This window comes from Mus pahari, chromosome 1 (assembly GCF_900095145.1).
Source record: "Mus pahari chromosome 1, PAHARI_EIJ_v1.1, whole genome shotgun sequence".
Taxonomy (NCBI): Eukaryota; Metazoa; Chordata; class Mammalia; order Rodentia; family Muridae; genus Mus; species Mus pahari.
In genome coordinates this window covers 8,073,249-8,091,660 of record NC_034590.1, presented here as the reverse complement: position 1 = coordinate 8,091,660, position 18,412 = coordinate 8,073,249, and the positions used below count along the sequence as shown (strand labels likewise).

The 18,412-nt window shown below is 52.9% G+C and overlaps 1 protein-coding gene and 1 long non-coding RNA gene across 2 annotated transcripts in view; both read right to left on the bottom strand.

Annotated features, from left to right (window-relative positions):
* LOC115062583 overlaps window positions 1-5,000 on the bottom strand; it is a 14,782-nt gene extending 9,782 nt beyond the window's left edge. The window contains exon 1 of the long non-coding RNA XR_003842524.1: window positions 4,647-5,000. This is a non-coding gene — a long non-coding RNA (uncharacterized LOC115062583). The remainder of the gene's footprint in view (window positions 1-4,646) is intronic.
* A 7,169-nt stretch (window positions 5,001-12,169) lies between these two features.
* Cebpa (CCAAT enhancer binding protein alpha) lies at window positions 12,170-14,810 on the bottom strand. Its single transcript, XM_021201493.1, has one exon. It carries the CDS (start codon window positions 14,688-14,690, stop codon window positions 13,611-13,613), a length of 1,080 nt encoding a protein of 359 aa, XP_021057152.1. The 5' UTR covers window positions 14,691-14,810; the 3' UTR covers window positions 12,170-13,610.
* Between the last annotated feature and the right edge of the window lie 3,602 nt (window positions 14,811-18,412).

The following is an 18,412-nucleotide window of genomic DNA, read 5'->3' as shown; positions in this document are numbered from 1 at the left end:
ACACAGACACACACAGACACACACACAGACACAGACACAGACACAGACACAGACACAGACACAGACACATACACAGGCACAGACACACACAGACACACACACACACACACACACACACACACACTTTTTCAGTCCTTTGCCATGTCTGATTTTTGTATGTGCTGTTCGCTCTGCCTATGTTCTCACATCCCAACCTCTGGTGGCTTGCCCGTGCACCCTCTTCTTCAGCTCTCAGCTTGAAATCCCATCCCTAAAGATGACTTTCACAAAGCAGGGAGGACTCCCAGTCAGCGACTCTCACCACCCTTGAGTTTCCTTCCTTCCTTATGTGTCATGGTAGCAATTAACTAATCGATTGTGTAACATTGTTTATTTTCTGTCTCTACAGAGAAGACTGTGCACACTCCATAAGAGCTTGCTCTATAGGTCAGGTGTCCTTTTGGGTCCACAGTACAGTACCTGGAACATAGTAGATGCTCAGAAAATACTTGTTGAATGAATGAATGGGCTTGGAGTCCCTAGTACACCACACTAGCCAACTTGGGTCTAGCAAACTGAAAATGGCTGAAAGGGTTGGATAAGAGTTTTATAATATAGTAAAAGCAATGAAGGAGATAGCTGGGCAGAAACTGAGGAGAAAAGAATCCTGGTGGGAAATTCGAGGAAAGGCTATTGTCATCCCTGAAGCTTTTCTGATCTTGACAAATCTGAATTTTACTTTGTTAACCCTGTGGAATGAGAGACAGTGATCAAACCTTAGGGTTGACATGAGGTGGGGCAAATAATAAATAAATACCCATCCCACATTGCCGTGGGACTCCCAAGGGATACACCCTCAGTTTAAAGGTGAACCAGAAGTAAACCAGCCCTCACAAGAGCTTGCTATCTGTCCTTCCATCTCCTGGGTAGATCTCAGGACCTTCAAGTTGGATCAAGGGAATCCTGAACTGGCAATATTCCTAGAGGTTTGGCTAGAGTCAATAAGCATGCTCCCCCCCACAGGCAGGTGGGAGGGGAGATGTTGGGGGGCGTCCTAGGGAGGTAGGAGGGTGGAGTTGTAGGGTGATAAGATCAAGGTATAGTATATACATGTATGAAATTGTCAAAGAATAAATTTTAAAAATGGCCGAAAAACTGCTCCCCTAAATCTCAAGGTTTTCTTATGAACAGTGACTAATGACAAGTCAAACATAAGCAGACACATAAGAAAGCAAGGCACTGTGGCCTAACACTGTGTCTTAGTCAGGGTTTCTATTCCTGCACAAACATCATGACCAAGAAGCAAGTTGGGGAGGAAAGGGTTTAATTTGGCTTACATTTCCATACTGCTGTTCATCACCAAAGGATGCAGGACTGGAACTCAAGCAGGTCAGAAAGCAGGAGCTGATGCAGAAGCCATGGAGGGATGTTCTTTACTGGCTTGCTTCCACTGGCTTGCTCAGTCCACTTTCTTATAGAACCCAAGACTGCCAGCCCAGAGATGGCACCACCCACAAGGGGCCCTCCCCACTTGATCACTAATTGAGAAAATGCCTTACAGCTGGATCTCATGGAGGCACTTCCCCAACTGAAGCTCCTTTCTCTGTGATAACTCCAGCTGTGTCAAGTTGACACAAAGCTATCCAGTACACACTGGGAGTGAGCACAAACCAGACAAAGACCTTCAAAGGATTCAAATTGTTGGCTATAGCTATGCACATTCTGCTTAAAATAATAAAGCATACTTAAAAACAACTGTAGGCGCGGGAATCTGAGAAAAGCAGAAATGTCAGGTGTGATAGTTCTGGGATCCCAGAACACTGGAGGCTGGAGCAAGAGGATTTCAAGTTTGACACTAGTATGGTCAACTTTGGGAGATCTGTCTCAGAAAACAACAACAACAACAACAACAACAATAGCTGAAATAGATTTGAAAAGGAACGAAGAAATTTCATCTCAAAACTAAAATAACATCAAACCAAGTCAAAAACATTCCATGGTCATGTTGATTAAAAATCTCTCTAGGGGTAGAAAAAAGGCTCAGCAGCCAAGGGCACTGACTGCTCCCCCAGAGGACCCTTGACTGTGTTTCCAGAACCCACATGGCAGCTCACAACCATCTGAAATGCCAGTCTGGGGGAGGTCTGACACCTCCTTCTGGCCTCTGTGGGTACTGCACACACGTGGTGCACAGACGCACCAGTAGGCAAACACTCACATACACAAAATAAAAATAAATAAATTTAATTTAATTTTAAAAATACGCTGAGAAGAAGAGAACCAGCAAAGGAGAGAAGCTGTCAGAAGTTACGCACTGTGAAAATGTCAGATACCAACAAAAGGAAAATGTGGAAGACACCATGTGAGCTAAGGGGAGAGCATATTTTTAACAGTATCTGTTAAGGAGACAAGGGAGAAAACACAAGGTCCTTGTATGTTTAAGATTTATCGTGTTATGTGTATGAGTGCTTTGCTTGCCTGTCTGTAAGTGCACCGTGTGCATGTCTGCTGCCCGTGGAGGTCAGAAGAGAGCATGGGATCCTCTGGGACCTGAGTTTCAGGAGGCTGTGAGCTGCCACATGGGTGCTGGGAACTGAACCTGGGTCCTCTGCAAGAGTACCAATGCTCTTAACTGCTGAGCCACCTCCCCTGCCAGTTTTTTAAAGGACTGATAGATAGGAACTTTCTGGAACTGATGAACCTGAAGGGAAGTGCTGGTTAATGATACTTCAGTGAATCTATCTATATCCATGTTTCACAGGACCCAGAACTTTAAAAAAAAGAAAAAAAAGCCACAATACTAGTGGGAGATTCTGGGAGACATCTGCTCTTGGCCAAAAGCCATGGTGTTGTACAACAGCAAGAGAAATAAATGTAGCAAAGGACACATGAAAACAACATCAAAGACTGGAGAATTAACTTGCTTGCCTTCCACCCAGCTATGTGGGCAGCCTGACCTCAGTGTCCTCTCCCATGGGCCCTGGGGACTGCACAGAGACTGGGAGTCTAGTGCTCTGGGTTTGGGGTGCTGAAGGTACAGCTCCCACCCTACCAGGCCCTGAGGATCCTCATCTTGGATCCTGCTCCTCTTCTGTTCTTTAGTTTCCCAGTTCTGGGCTGTGGTGGGGTGTGTTGTGGGTGAAAGGTGAGAAAAACTGTGATTGGACAACTGCTGTGGACTGGCTGTAGCTCAAAAAGGGTATCGGGGAAGTGGTGCTAATGTATCCACTTCCTACAACCCAAGAAGGCATGCGCATGCCATCTGAGGGTTCTGGCCCCAGCCCCAGTGCTGCCTGAAACCAGTAATGCCATTTATTAATCCAGCACAATAGCATCACCTAGGACCTGGCTGGCTAGAAGCCAGGATCTGGGCTCCAGAAGCAGGTAGGGAATTACTCAACTGGGGGCCTGCAGCCCTCTCACTCCCAACCCTTCACTCTCTTGGAGAGGTGAACAATCTAGCTGGCAGGTGGCTTGTTTGTTTCTGACTCACCGCCCCCCTCCCCCACCTAGGTGGCCAGGTGGCCCATTCCCTGTTCTCACTGTGACTTGTCCTGGGATCAGCCTCTTGTGGTTGTGTTTTCGAACACACACCACTCATCATCTTGCCTCTGGGAATCCCGGCACACCTTTTAGACATGCTCGAACAGAGAGGCTGCCAAACCAGCGTATGGTCACACAGCAGGTGTGTGTGGGGGCCAGGGTACACAGGGTCTCACACTCCCAGTGGGTGGGAAGGCAGGTTCAGGCCTTGTGTAACCAGCACCACGGCCTGGGCACTGTGAGCGATATCTCACGGAGTCTCACGGATGCTCTGTTGCCACGACACACGGGTTCGTAGGGAGGCAGAAAGAGGTGGTCAGCTGGCAGCCCGTGGTGACCGAAGACAGAGATGTCACCTAGACCACCCAAACCTGGTCTTAATGGTGACTTAGCTATGCTGTTCCAACCTAAAAAATTCTCCAAGATGCTCTAAACAGTCTTCTGTTGATTTAACCGTTTAAATGCAAAACTAGAGCCAGTGAGATGACGCTGCACCTGCTACCGAGTCTGACACACCTGAGCTTGATCCTTGGGACCCACGTCCTGGAAGGAGAGAACCAACATGCCCTCTTGCACAGCACACACGCAAAGAAAAGAACTAAAGTAAATTAAGTTCGGCAACAGAGAAGGAGGATAGCCAGTGGAGGTAATGTGACATGGAGCCAATTTCTCAAGTGTTAAGAAAACAAAAACAAAAACAAAAACAAAACGAATGTCTTCCTTCCCCAGGGTGGGAGGATCTGGGGGTGCTATAGATTAAACCACTCTACCAAGTGGGCAGAGTAGGAGCCCAGGAGTTACTGCTGATCCTGACCCCAGTCCTAGCCCATTGGTCCTGCAAAGGCATGACCCTGATACACTGGGACTCTGTGACTGTGGGCAGCTGGCCGGCCAGCTGTGGGGATGCTGGGCTGTTAGGTCAGTATAGCCCAGGAAGGCAGAGGCCATGGAGCAGGCCGTTCTCTTTCCTAGCATGGCTCTCACACACCCGAGCAGCGTGCTGCCCCACATAATTACATAAACTTCGCGTCCCTCAAGATGCTCATCTGGCCCTCTGACACATTTCTGGCTCGGAGCCATCGTCCCCACCTCCCCACAGCACAGGGGCCTGGCCTGTGACTCACCTGCCTCCACCTTCCTCACAGGAGATTTCTCCTCAAGCAGAGGAAATCGGCCATTGCTGGGCCTGGAGAATTGCTCGTGGGGAGGACCCCCTCACACACACCCCGGGGCTTGAATGCTTCCCCAAAGCCTCAGATCCAGTCCCACGTGCAACTGCATGTGGTGTGCTCCTGCCCCCACGCCAGCACCCACACGGTGACACTCTCCCCGGGCTGCTCTGGGACTCGCCCACACCTGGAGCCTGTCCCCTGTCCTTTCTGCTGCCCTGTGCTGACAGCCGGGCTGTCCTGGGTGTGGAAAAGTTAAGGACAGCAGACCTGCAGTCCCACTCAGTGCTTGCTGTCCTCCCTACACTGGGCAAGTGGAACCCAGTCGCTTCCTGTGCTTGACAGTGAGGCCCAAGAGCTGCCTTCCTGCCTTGCCTGAGGAGTTTGCTCATTAACTGGAACTGCTCTCATGGTGACATTCCTGGCAGTGACCGGGAAAGAGGAGGGTAGATTTCCAAAGTTCTTTCTTGTTAGCTCCCTCTGTTCTAGGGAAGTTTGGTTAAGAACTCCTTTTATCTGCTATGTGCCCGTTCTCTGGGACCGGGAGAACTTCCCTGGTTGTCCGAGGCCCAGCCTAACCAACTCTTCTACAGGGTGAGAGACAGTCTGCAGCACTCTTCCTGGACTCAGGATCATTTAGGGGAGAACAGAGGGAGGTAGACAGTAGGAATGGTCCCCACACCCCTCACACACAGTGTATGGTCCCTGCTCTCCTCCCAGCAATGAAGGGAACTCAAAATCTCCCAACTCTTTCAGGGAACAGCTTTCCGAATGAAAAGGTATGTATCTCCAAGTTAGAGGTCTAGAGTGAGACTGTCCTAAAAGAGGGCAGACAAAAGCACTAAGAAAGAGAAGGTGGGCAGAGAAAAGGAGGCAGGAGGAAGGAAAGGAAGAAAGAGTCCAAAGGGAACCCCAAGGGGCTGAGTGTCCTATGAAGATTGGGGTGTCACCCAGCAAGGATGCTTGTCCTTATTGATCTGCAGTCACCACTTAGACTCTTACTTGTGTTTCAAGAGACACAGCAGTCCTGCATCCAGAAGCCTGGGAATGTCTTTGAAGGAATTAAGAAGAATCCTTTTTGGGAGGGGGAGATTTTTTTCTTTCTTTCTTTCTTTTTTTTTTTTAAGCAACGTTAACATGACTGCATGTCCTTGGATATCTGAGGACAAGGTTTTTGCCCTAAATTATTCACAGTTTTTCAGGGACAGAGGTGTGTCGCACTCCTCCCACACAGGGATGGCTCACTTGGGCCAAGTGTCTCACAAGCCTGGCCTGTTTACCTTTCACAACTCCGTGATGACAAGGTACTGGTTTTGCATACGATTTGCATAAAAGGAAACTGAAAGGCAGAGGCACGGAGAGGCTTGGAGAGTGCCACCCAGCCAGCCAGAGGCAAAGCCAGAATTCAGTTTGAAGCTGGGACTGCATGGTCCAGCTTCACAGCTCATCCCCACAATGGTATGGGAGGGACAGGAAACTTCCACTTATCAGGGGAACAAATTACTTCCTTCCATGTGCACTCCTGAATGAATACACATTAGTGTGTACCGACTCAGGAAGTCTGGGCTGGATTTGTGCAGTTCTGTGTGCACCACCAAAGGCCCAATAAGTCCCAGGTCCCTCTCTACCGGAGCAGAGCAACCGTAACACTTATTGTCCTGCCCCCAGGGAATCAGAACTTGCAAGGCTAAATTAGGCTATATTTAAAACATTAAGACACGAGTGCCTTCAAATTGTTCTGGGATAAATGCTCTGTCCTGTGGACTCCTGGGCCAAAGCCAATTACAGTGCCGCCAGGTAGGGCTTATTCCCTATAAATCAGTGGGAATGTGGTCACACGAATTTTAAATATCAGATTAAAATCAAATTAGTGGGAAAATTTGGAACAAATTGCCTTCGCGTACAGTGAGCGAGTCTATTTTTAAAATGTTGCCGCACCAGGCAAAACAGTGAGGCAAACACATTTCTTAACAGCGAGCAGACACTGTGCCGAGAGTGATTTGTCATGCTTAGTCACTGTAATTGCCCCGGCAGAACTCGGGAATCAAATAAAACATGTTTGCAAATTGTAAATCACTCAAGGAGGCCACTTCTGACGGGTCCTAACCTGATGGTGAAGGTCATGGCAGCTCCCCGAAGAGCTGGTACCCAGTCCCTGACACCCCTTTGCCACCTGTTGTCTGGGCTTGGCAAGTAGGTCCAGCGGAGGCTCGGTTGCCCAACACGTGCACAGGAAAGCCACTAGAAGTTGGACACAGTTCCTTATCGGCAAGAGGGATCCAGTATTTTTAGGGGGTGGAAGTCGGGGGCGGGCAGCTCGGGGAGGGTGCTCTTGGTGGGCTTCAAGGGCAGTGGAGTGGTGTGGGGCTCTATGACTTCTGTAGCTTTGGATCAGGACAGGGGTTCCTTAGGAAGAGAAGCTCTATATTTCGAGAGTAGAAATAGCTTCAGGTCAAGGAGGGCTTGGGACAGGCTGCGGTGGTTCTCTGGGTCACTCAATGATTTGTTTTGAAACTAGACTGTTAACATTTGGCCACTACTATCCCCGCTCTCGGGCTATCACTCCTCTATGAAGACCTTGCCAGGCATCCTAGAGTGGAGATAAGAAAAGAGACATGGAGGTCTGAAATTACCTTTTAACTCCAAACTGTTGCTTCCAGTGCTTCCAGACTGTACAGTGGACCTTCACCTCAGCAGTTCATGGCATACATCAGATAGCTTGTGCTTCCTCCCCACTCTCTTCTTTAGAGTCCCAGCTCTTCCCCCACCCAGTGTCCCTGTAAAGCATAGCCCTCTGCAGAGGCCTGGCCTCTCTCTGAGTCTGATGATAAACTATTAACACATTGCCACTGAGGGATCTCGAGGACTAGGCAGTCTACCTTGCTAGAGTCTTGTTCTTTAAAAGTCACTTTCTAGAAGCAAGAACTCATCCATTGGAGGCCACCAGGTGGAAGCCTGTGATCCATCCTTGGACTGCTCCTGACAATGACCCCCTCAGCCCGTACTCAGCCGACCTTAAGGCAACCCTGGAGCCCCTTGGCTGGAATGAAGAGGGCAAGGGAGTTCCAACAAGGAGAGAGATAAGCTGGAAGGAGAAACTAGCCTTCAGACACATGTGCAATGCGACCTGCCCTGGGCTAGAAACTAGATGTCTGCCGGAGCCAAGGTCAGCAAAGACGCCAAGCAAGGACCCAGGGGAGTTCTAAGAACTAGCGGTGACCTTGAGGGAGGGTAGCGGTGGAGGATGGAGACCAAGAGACAGTGAAGACAAAGGTCAGAAAAATAGATCTCTTGGTCTTGGTTTGTAGGAATCAAATGATGCTTTCCTGCCCACCCCCTCTCTCCTCTCTTGCACTCCTGCTCTGTATGAGTACACGTGCATGTGTGCGTGCGTGTGCGTGTGTGTGTGTGTGTGTGTGTGCACGCGCGCGCGCGCGTGTATGTGCGTGTGTATTCAGGTGCATGTGTGCGGGATGCAGGGAGGTAGCCAGCAGTACACAACCTCTGGTATTGTTCCTCAGGTTCAGAGAAAGGTGGAAGGAGGGAAGGAGGGAAGGAGGGAAGGAGGGAAGGAGGGAAGGAGGGAGGGTGAGAGGGAGGGAGAATGTGTATCTTCTACTGGCTTGGAGCTCTCAAAACAGTCTAGGTGAGCTGGCCAATCCACCTTTCCCTGCTTCCCCAGTGCAAATACTTACCATTATATCCAGCCTGTCCCTCCCCCTCTTCCTTCCTTTCATCCATTCTTTCTGCATGTATGTATGTATGTATGTATGTATGTATGTATGTATGTATGTATGTATGTCTGACTTTCTGTTTTTCCTTTTCCTTTTTTATTTTTGAAAATGTGGTTTCTGACAGTCAAACTCAGGTCCTCACACCCGGCAAGCACTTGCCTGAGCTCCCCAAACCCTCTGAAAGGAGACTTGTCAAAAACAAGTAAATCTCTACCCCACCTGATAGCTATAAGAGAACACCACCTTTTCCAGGTAAGGTGCAGCTTGCTTGGCCATCCTGGGCACACAAAAGGCTGAGGCAGAGAGATTACAAGTTTGGGCCCAGCCTGGGCTACATAGGGAGTCCCTGTTTCAAACTAACTGGATGGACAATGATGAAGGCTGGCTGTAGCTCAGTGTAGAGCACTTGTGTAGTGTGCGGGGAGCTCTAAGTGTGCTGGGGGGGGACAGAAAGAGAGAGAGGGAGAGGGAGAGAGAGAGAGAGAGAGAGAGAGAGAGAGAGAGAGAGAGAGAGNGGGGGGGGACAGAAAGAGAGAGAGGGAGAGGGAGAGAGAGAGAGAGAGAGAGAGAGAGAGAGAGAGAGAGAGAGAGAGAGAGAGAGAAGCGCTTTTTTTCAGTGTACTTCAGTGGGCCCCTGCTGACAGTCATCACCAGAAGAGGAACTGCTCAGGAAGAGTTGAGCTTCTTAGCTCTACCTAGAACAGGCTTGAAAAACGACAGAAGTGGGCCCTGTGGTTCACGCCCAGCCCTTTCCAGGCTGGCAAGGCAGCTGAACAATGTGGACCCTGGACTTTTCATTTCTGTGGGGAGCTCCAGGGGCTCGGGCCAGCTTCTGCTATTACCCACACGGGGAGTGGATGTGGGCACAGCAAAGGAAGAGAAAAAGGCTTCCATACGCCCCGGGGAGGCCTGTTCTTAATGGGTGGGGCCAGAAAGCTAGAAAAATAATAAATAAAAACAAAAGTGAAGAGAAGAACAGAGCTCGGGTGCCAGAATGGGGCTGGCTGTGGCTGTGGCTGGCTGAGTAATGGGTTCCATATTTGTCTGGCTCTGTTTGCAGCCACCAGGATCCAGGGTGTACAGTGGGCCTTGCAAGGGCCAGAGGGGACAGCACAGCTGCTGGCAGACTTAGCATACCCTTGGGATGGTCCTGTCCCTCTCTGGGCACCACATGGGCAAGATGAGGCTGGAAGCATTCACCCCAGCATCCCCAGCCTTCCTCTGCCCATTCCCACTCTCAAACCCCACCCCTGCTCTAGGCTCCTGGGCTCCTGCCTGGCCTGCACAGATTGTTCGCGTTATTAATGCGTTTTCCCAGAGATTCCATCTGGCTGTTTAATTGTTCTGGGATGGGGCTAGGATGCTTTGATAGTGAATTGGTTTCTTTCCTAGGTTACAGCTTTCGTTAAAGGCTCCGTCCACTGGGGAAGGATGAGAGTAGGGATGGGTGGGGTTGAGAAGAAAGAGGTGGCATTAGAGAAGCAAGGAAGAGTTGGCAGGTTAGCGGAAGGAGGGGGAGGGCATGCGATGGGAGAAAAGAGAGGGGGGAAAAAAAGAAATGAAAAAAAAAAAAGAGAGAGAGAAAGAAAAGGGCTTCCTCTATCTCCCAGCACAGCTAAGCAGCAGCTAGAACATTAACACCATCCAGGCAAGGACGGCACTTCCTGTCTGCAGAGACCCGTGGGTGCCCTGGAAGACGTTACCCCTTGACTAAGGAGGATCAGAGTTTCTGCTCCCCTTGACCTTCAAGATGAGGGGGTCCCCTCCCCTCTTGTGAAATCAGCAGCTTGTGGAGGCCAGGCAGGTTCCACCTGGACCGGTAAGGAGGGGGCGGAAAGCCTGGGAGGGGTGGACGCTCCTCACCCTTCCCAGTGGCTCATGGCAGGTGTCGGGGCCAAACCCCATGTTCACAGATTCCCAGGAGATCCAAGAGATAAGGGTGACGTCCGTGACAGCGTTAAGCTATCTGGTGGCAAAGGAGTCACCTCCCTCTCTCACTCCCGCCCTTGTTTCTCTCCTGGATGTTGCCAGGGGACCTGGGGCTCAGGAGTGGTCCTGCAGCCAGGCAGTGACCTGGGCAGGGTTCATGCCCTGCAGAAGTTTGCAGGCATTTGAGGACAGGGTCCGTGGGGGTGGGGGGCTGGCCTCATTAGATGCTGGGCTTAGTAGGCTGCAGTTTCCACATCAGAAAAAGTCCTTAGTGCATTTGTTACCCTGACTGGTGACATGGCTTGGGGCCACAGGGTTGTCAGCTCCCCAAGACTAGACCTGAGTCTGTTCTCAGTGGTGCCTTAATCCTGGGTACAGGCCCTGGCATAAGAAGGCATTCATTGAATATTTAGGGGTTCATTCAGTTACTCATGAAGTATGAATTCCCCAGCCACTCCCAGCTAGGCATAGAGCACACACTGGACAGGGCCACCCCAAACTGCATGCATCTCCCCCAACACAGACCACACTGGAGGTGTCCCTGACTGGGCCCTTCTTGTTCCCAATTCGGCCTACGTGGAAACTTGGGTTGCATGTGAAGGAAGGGTGTCCCTTCCATGAGCCCCTAGAAAGATGACCACCCCCATGTCAGGTGGTAAGGAAAGGAGAGCAGGAGGGCCCCCTCCCCCATTCAGCCTAGGACCTGTTCTGGGAGCAAAGGGGGAATTCAAGGATCATTCCCTGTAAACAAGAAAAACTGGAATCCGCACTGAACTCAGAGAGGGTTTGCTGGGGCCTGCAAGCCACGGCCTGCCCCAGCCTCTAGGCAGGCAATGGGGCTCTGCCTCCCTAGTTCCCAGGCTGACGGGGCAGGCCACCGCCTCCTCACTGGGCTTTGGCCTTTCCTCTGCCAAGGGCAGCCATGGGTGAGGAGGTGGCAAGGCATGAGACAGAGAGGGCAGTGGGGGAAGGGGCTGGTGGGACAACTTAACCACAAAGCCTGGTCACACTGAAGTTTGTAGAATTTAAAAGAGCTTGTCACTTCTCACCAGTATATACTGTAAGCTACTGAGCAGTCACACTCCAGGTGAAGAGTCCGGTGGCCTCTGGGCTCCAGCAGGCATGGCGATGCAGGCTACCCTTTCCTCACCCACCTGTTACTACAGCCAACTGGATGTCTGCACCTCATGGGCAGTTGTAGCAGTGGATATGTAACCACTAGGAGCTAATCCCCTGTTTGCCAGGATAGAGAAAGTGGGGCCGATGTGTCCTCCCAGATGATCTACGGGTTGCTGCCCATCCCTAGGTGGGCTCAGGTAAGGCAGGTGCAGAGGGGGCTCAGCATGCAGGCTGCTGTTTGGAGAGACTGGGAAGTGGGCAGAGAGTGGCCACAGAGCCCTGTTTTCCAGGGCTCCACTGAAAGGCTGGGCAAAGGTGGTGTGAGCCTTGTTCTCTAGAGCTGGAGCTGAGTGATTTGGGAATGTGGCCAAAGGGTCCCTTAAGCAGAGAGCTTCTGAGTAGGCAGAGGGTTTTCTTCTGACTCCCTCTTACTCTAGGATGCAAAGAGAGACCATGACCCTAAGACAACACTACCTCTCCACCCCTGAATTCCAAGGGACTCAGTCTTTAGACTCAGGGTGTTCTCAGCTTAGTCCTTACCCCTTCCTTGACTGCCATGGCACATCACCAAGGTAAAGAGAGACTCCAGAGATGCAGACTTAGGACCCCAGACACAGAGAATGCTGTTTCAAATGGAACCCAGCCCAGAGCAAACCTTACAAGTGGCTTCTCTCTGGTTTTAAAAAGACACCAAAATTGAGTTTGATATGTTTATATTATAGATATAATACATACGACATCTAGCATGAAACTTTGTGTCCCCCACTCCCCCCCCCAAAAAAAAAAGAAGAGAAGGAAGCAGTCCATCCCTGCTCCCAGCCACAGGGGTGTGTACGAATTGGCTGGAGGTGGCCTTCTTTCCAGACCCAGAGCCAGGGCCACTGGGGATGGGGGTGGGTGGGTGGGGGAGCCTGTCTTAGCTGGAGGAAGCTAAGACCCACAACTACATACACCCTTGGAAAACTAGGGGAGAGGGGGAAGCCCACTTCATTTCATTGGTCCCTGGGAGACAAACGAAAAAACCCAAACATCCCTAAACCAAAAAGAATGAGCGCCTCACTCAGCTCCTTCCCCCAGCCCTTAGTGAAGAGATTCAGTTTGGCAAGAATCGGAGCAAAACCAAAACAAAACAAAAGACCAAATAAAATGGTGGTTTAAGCATAGACGTGCACACTGCCATTGCACAAGGCACCGCTGGGACAGAGAGACCAGATACAAGTGTTGATATCGGATGATAAAGCAAAATATTTGGGAAGCTTGTCATAACTCCAGTCCCTCTGGGATGGATCGATTGTGCTTCAAGTTCCCTCAGCAACAGCGGCTGGCGACATACAGTACACACAAGGCTGATGGTCCCGGTGTCCTCTTATCCCCCACCCCCAAAGACCAGAGACCTAGGTCTCTGTCTCCTACCACTCGCTTAACCACATGGCTCACAACTCAGCTTTCTGGTCTGACTGGGGGTGGTGCCCCCATTCTCCATGAACTCACCCAGGAAACCTGGCCTGTTGTAAACTGAGGGGGGAAGGTAGGTGGAGGTGCGAAAAGCAAGGGATTAGGAACCCTCCACCTCCCTGTAGCTGGGGGTGGGGACCTTCTTAGACTCAAATCCCCAACACCCTAAGTCCCTCCCCTCTAAGGACAGGGACTGAGGGGCAGCTCGGGGCACGGCCCGGGATCTCAGCTTCCTGAATCTTCCTCCTGCCCTGGGCCTGCACCCTTCATTTTTCTCACGGGGGCCAGCTGAGGCCCGAGAGGAAGCAGGAATCCTCCAAATAAAATATCAAGGCACATTTTTGCTCCCCCTACTCGGTAGGAAAAGGAGCGAGTTTTGAGTATCCAAGGCACAAGATTACTTCCTTAATACTAGAACTGCCGGGCCCCCAGCTCAGCTCCGCGGAAAAGTCTCTCGGTCTCAAGGAGAAACCACCACGGCCTGACTCCCTCATCTTAGATGCACCGAGTCCGGCTCAGAGGAAGGGAGGGGACACGCTGAGCAGGCCAGGCTTTCAGGCCACACCGGAATCTCCTAGTCCTGGCTTGCGCGGCCCGGGCGCCTAGAGATCCAGCGACCCGAAACCATCCTCTGGGTCCCCAGCCAGGGGGCCGGCCCAAGGCGGTCCCGCAGCCGCGCGCCTCACGCGCAGTTGCCCATGGCCTTGACCAAGGAGCTCTCAGGCAGCTGGCGGAAGATGCCCCGCAGCGTGTCCAGTTCACGGCTCAGCTGTTCCACCCGCTTGCGCAGGCGGTCATTGTCACTGGTCAACTCCAGCACCTTCTGTTGCGTCTCCACGTTGCGCTGTTTGGCTTTATCTCGGCTCTTGCGCACCGCGATGTTGTTGCGTTCCCGCCGTACCCGGTACTCGTTGCTGTTCTTGTCCACCGACTTCTTGGCCTTGCCCGCACCGGCACCGCCGCCACCGCCGCCGCCACCCGTGCGGAGGTCCGGGTGCGCACCGGCCAAGCCCTTGAGCGCGCTCCCGGGGCCCGGCAGGCCCGCAGCACCCAAGGCGGGCGCAGCGTGCGGGCTAGGCACGGGCGTGGGCGGCGGTGTGGGGTGGCCAGGCTGCAGGTGCATGGTGGTCTGGCCGCAGTGCGCGATCTGGAACTGCAAGTGGGGGGCGGCCAGGTGCGCGGGAGACGCGTGCGGGTGCGGCGGCGGCGGTGGCGGCGGCGGCTGATAGGGGAAGAGGCCGGCCAGCGCCAGCTGCTTCGCCTCGTCCTCCTCGCGGGGCTCCTGCTTGATCACCAGCGGCCGTAGCGCCGGCGCCCCGACGCGCTCGTACAGGGGCTCCAGCCTGCCGTCCAGGTAGCCGGCCGCCGCACAGCCGTAGCCGGGAGGGGGCCCGTGCGCCCCCGCGGACATGACCGCGCCGCCGGGGCCCGCCGGGGCGCCCGGGTAGTCAAAGTCACCGCCGCCACCCGCGGGGCCCGCCGCCGCCTTGGCCTTCTCCTGCTGCCGGCTGTGCTGGAAGAGGTCGGCCAGGAACTCGTCGTTGAAGGCGGCCGGGTCGATGTAGGCGCTGATGTCTATAGACGTCTCGTGCTCGCAGATGCCGCCCAGCGGCTCCGGGGCGGCAGGTGGGGCTGGGGGCGGCGCGGGGCCCGCGCCCCGGGGAAAGCCAAAGGCGGCGTTGCTGGGCGCGTGCGGGGGGCTCTGGAGGTGGCTGCTCATCGGGGGCCGCGGCTCCGCCTCGTAGAAGTCGGCCGACTCCATGGGGGAGTTAGAGTTCTCCCGGCATGGCGAGCCTCGGCGGCCTCCAGCCTGCGCGTGGCGCCGCTGTCGCCGCCGCCCACCCAGTGCCCCAACTGGCTCGCGCCCGCGCAGCTTCGGGTCGCGAATGGCCAGGCCCGCGCGGGGACAGCTTTTATAGAGGGTCTGGCATCGCCCCCTGGTGTCCAAGCGGGTCTCGGTGCCTGCTGGGTCTTAGAGCCCGCCTGCTCCTGTGACTTTCCAAGGCGGTGAGTGGGGCGGGAGCATAGTGCTAGTGGAGAGAGATCGTGGCGCAACGCCCACTGACTCCTGCGCTGCAAGGCGAACCCGGCTTGCAAGGCTCAGCCCCACCCCGGCGGCGCTGTCGCCCCCGCACACACGTGGTCCGTGGTTAGGCGCCCCTCCTTTAAGCTCTAAGTCACCCACTTCCAGCCAACACTAGGGAGCCCGGGAGCATCCAGAGGCCGAGCGAGGGGAGGTGGAGGTTGGGGGCGTTTGGAGAGAGAATGTTAGTCTTGAGCTACCGTAGTGCAGACTTGTCTTAAAAGCTGGGACTAGGCCTGTCTCCCACCCGGATTTCTAAAAGGCTGTGGCGGAGAGCCGCGGCGCGGGAGCTTGGGGACTGCTTTGGACCAGCAACCTAGCGCGCACCGCCGAGTGGAGAGGCCGGGAGCGCAGAGATTGTGCGTCTTTATCTCTGAACTCCAGGCGACTCCACTGCTTCCAGTGAGAGCACCTCTCTTTCGCCCAGCTTCTCTAGAACTACAGGGTCCCACGGGTTCTTAATAGTAGTAGGGCGCTAGGACCCGGCGGGGAGCGGAGGCGGCCGCTAACTCCGGAGCCTGGTGGACCTGGCTCGTCCACTCGCCTAGGCTGGAAAACTTTCTTTTTCATTACGTCTCCAGGCCAGAGCGATAGGATTGCTAGGCTTACCAGGCGGACGCTGCTACCCTGCGTGGAGCACTCTAGTCAAGTGTTCGGGACACCCTCATCCCCACCCCCGGGACCGCGGAAAAGAACCCTAAGGAGAGCGCACAGGGGCCGCGAGAGGGCAGGGTGTTGGAGAGGAGGAACTTGAATCGGGGACCGTGATCCCCAGGCGGGGCCCATAGTCAGGGGCCTGAAGCCACAGTTTTCTTTCCCTACTGTCATTCATAGGGGCACTAATCTTGGTAGCTCGGGTGTCCAATTCCTGGCTACGGAGCCTTTCGAGCACCCACTGGGAGCCCTCCGCGCCGCGCCGCCTACAGGCTCGCGGCTGTGGGTAGGAGTTTGTGTGCGTCGGTTCCCAGCCACGTGGCGTCCCGTTCACCCTCCACCTGGATCGCGGCCGCGGAGGTCCGGGGGAGGGGCAGAAGGGGCCTGGTGAGCACCCACGTCTCTCGTTTTTGCACCCCGAAGACTGCGTGCGGCTTCTTGAGCTGAGGCCTTTCGTCCTCTCGAACTCCATTTGTCCGTGTTCCGTGCTGGGGGTCTTCCTGCGACACTAGGGTGCGCAGATCAAGACCCCCCCAGTGCAATGGCCATTTTAGGCCAGGAAAGGCGCTGCGATCCGCCCAGGAGGCTCAAAGAGGAGCGGCTAAAAACTGTTGGGGAGGTCTGCTGTGCTTCCACTGCGGTTACAGTAAAGAACCGACTTCGTCTGGAGGACGCATCCTGTACTTTAATCAAATTCTCATTCAACATATTCTCAGTGATTAATGGCTCAACTGCTTCATTTTCAGTCCAGAGCGCATAAAAAAGATATTTTTAGCTTGACGCTTTTGAACAGAGAGAATAAAAAGCAGATACACTAAATAAACAACCTGGTGTGAGCAGAGGATCGCTTTCTGGGCCAGATGCGCGCGACCCATTAATACACTACGTACCTGTGGAGTGTCCCCTAGGGAGAAATCCTTAAAAGCCGAGGAGGATCTTCAGTCTTTCTACTGAGTTAAATATAATGTTTGTTTGTTTGTTTGTTTGTTTTCCCCCGAGGGGAAAGGGAACACTGTAAGAAAGTTCCTAGCTAAGAGAGACTCACGTCCTCGCTTATGCAAGCACAGGAACTTGGGGTTGAAGGAAGCTGGAACACAATACAGTCATCAACAAAGAAAGTGGGATAAGTGTGTGAGGGGAGGGGCGGGGACTGGGAGTCCTGCCCCAAAGCTTGCAGGACTCGAGTCGCTGACAGAATCCTTTTTACTGCTCTGCACACCCAGGGGTTCGTGAGCAGTGTCCCTGAATGTGACACAAGTAGTGGGACAGATATGTCATGTGCAGTCAGCTGGTAGGAAAAGTGTCATCACAGAGGGGGACACCAAAGGAGCAGGGGGCAAGCCATCACCCATGAAATGGTCTCATGCGTTAGAGGTGGACCGGTCATTAAGGCTGTATTCACACCCAGCCCCAGGAACACTGGGCTCTGGAGAAGGCAGCCACCGATTTCCGGATTTCACTGGCTCTGATTTCCAGCCTTCCGTGGGAGGGTCAAATATGTATCTTTACACAACTCAGTTAGTGGAATCCCACTGCGGCTGACTGAAACGGGCCGTGGGAGAGGTCTTCATGTGAGCCTTTGAGATATTTCCTGAAGTAGGCAGGAAGTCTCTGGAAGGGTAAGGAAGAAAAGCCTTTCCCCACCCCCGCCCCTTTGGAGGAGGGAACAGCAGGTGCAAAGGTGGAGAGGCTGCTGCTAGCATGGCCTGTTCTGGTAACAAAGGACAAGGATGTTTGACAGGCTGGAGTGTGGGGAGAAGTAGGGAGGGGCCTAGATAAGGCTGGATCTACAGACAGGGTTGGGTTGATGGCCAAGGCCATCCCAGGTAAACGAACCAGCTTTATCTCATGGAGCATTTATCCTCTGGTGGCTGGTCTGGGAGGATTTTTTTTTTTAATTTTTTTTTTTTTAATTTTGTCTCACTTGGGTTTCTGAGAGCCTACTCCAGCTAGAATGGAGAGGGGCTTTTGGCTAGATGAGAAACATGGGGTCCCCAAAAGGGTATGGTGGTACATACCTGTATCCTCAACAGTCTAGAGGCTGAGGCGGGAGGATTACAAGTTCACCAGCAGTCTAGGCCACACCAAAAGAACTTGTTTGAACCCACTCCCTCTTCCAGGAGCTGGGAGCATGGGGGACTCACTTGCCAGACACCACTCACCTGATTGGTAAAGTGTTTCTTATCTATAGTTTATTCATTATTGGAGAAGCTTCTGGAAACACCCAGTAGATTACACATCTTATCAGGAGGCCCTGAATAGGTGAGGGGCTCCAAAGACCCATTAAACTACCTGCCTCATCATTTACAAGCCGGAAGGATGACCTTAGACAAGTTACTGGATCTCTCAGTAATTCATTGTAGGGCACTGCGAGGATTAGGAAGCCTATGTGCTGAGTTCAGTTCTGGACAAGCTGTTGATGCTGATAAATGAGGCTGTCCTGAGCTGTTCTCACACGGTCTGCTTCTAGTAGCATACATTGTTGGGGTTCTGGTTTTCTCCAGAAAGTTGTCACACTAAGGAACTCATTTCAGTGTGATTATAGGATGCCTGGAATGGTACTACACTAGGGTTCGCAGCCTGGTCTTAGGTAAAGTTGTGTGATATAGTTTTCTACCAAACTCCCAAGAAGTGAGTTACCTGTTGGGAAATGTAGCTGTGGATGCCGCGTAAGATCATAACCTAAGCATGTGATATATGTGATATATGCATATATATATATATATATATATATATATATATATATA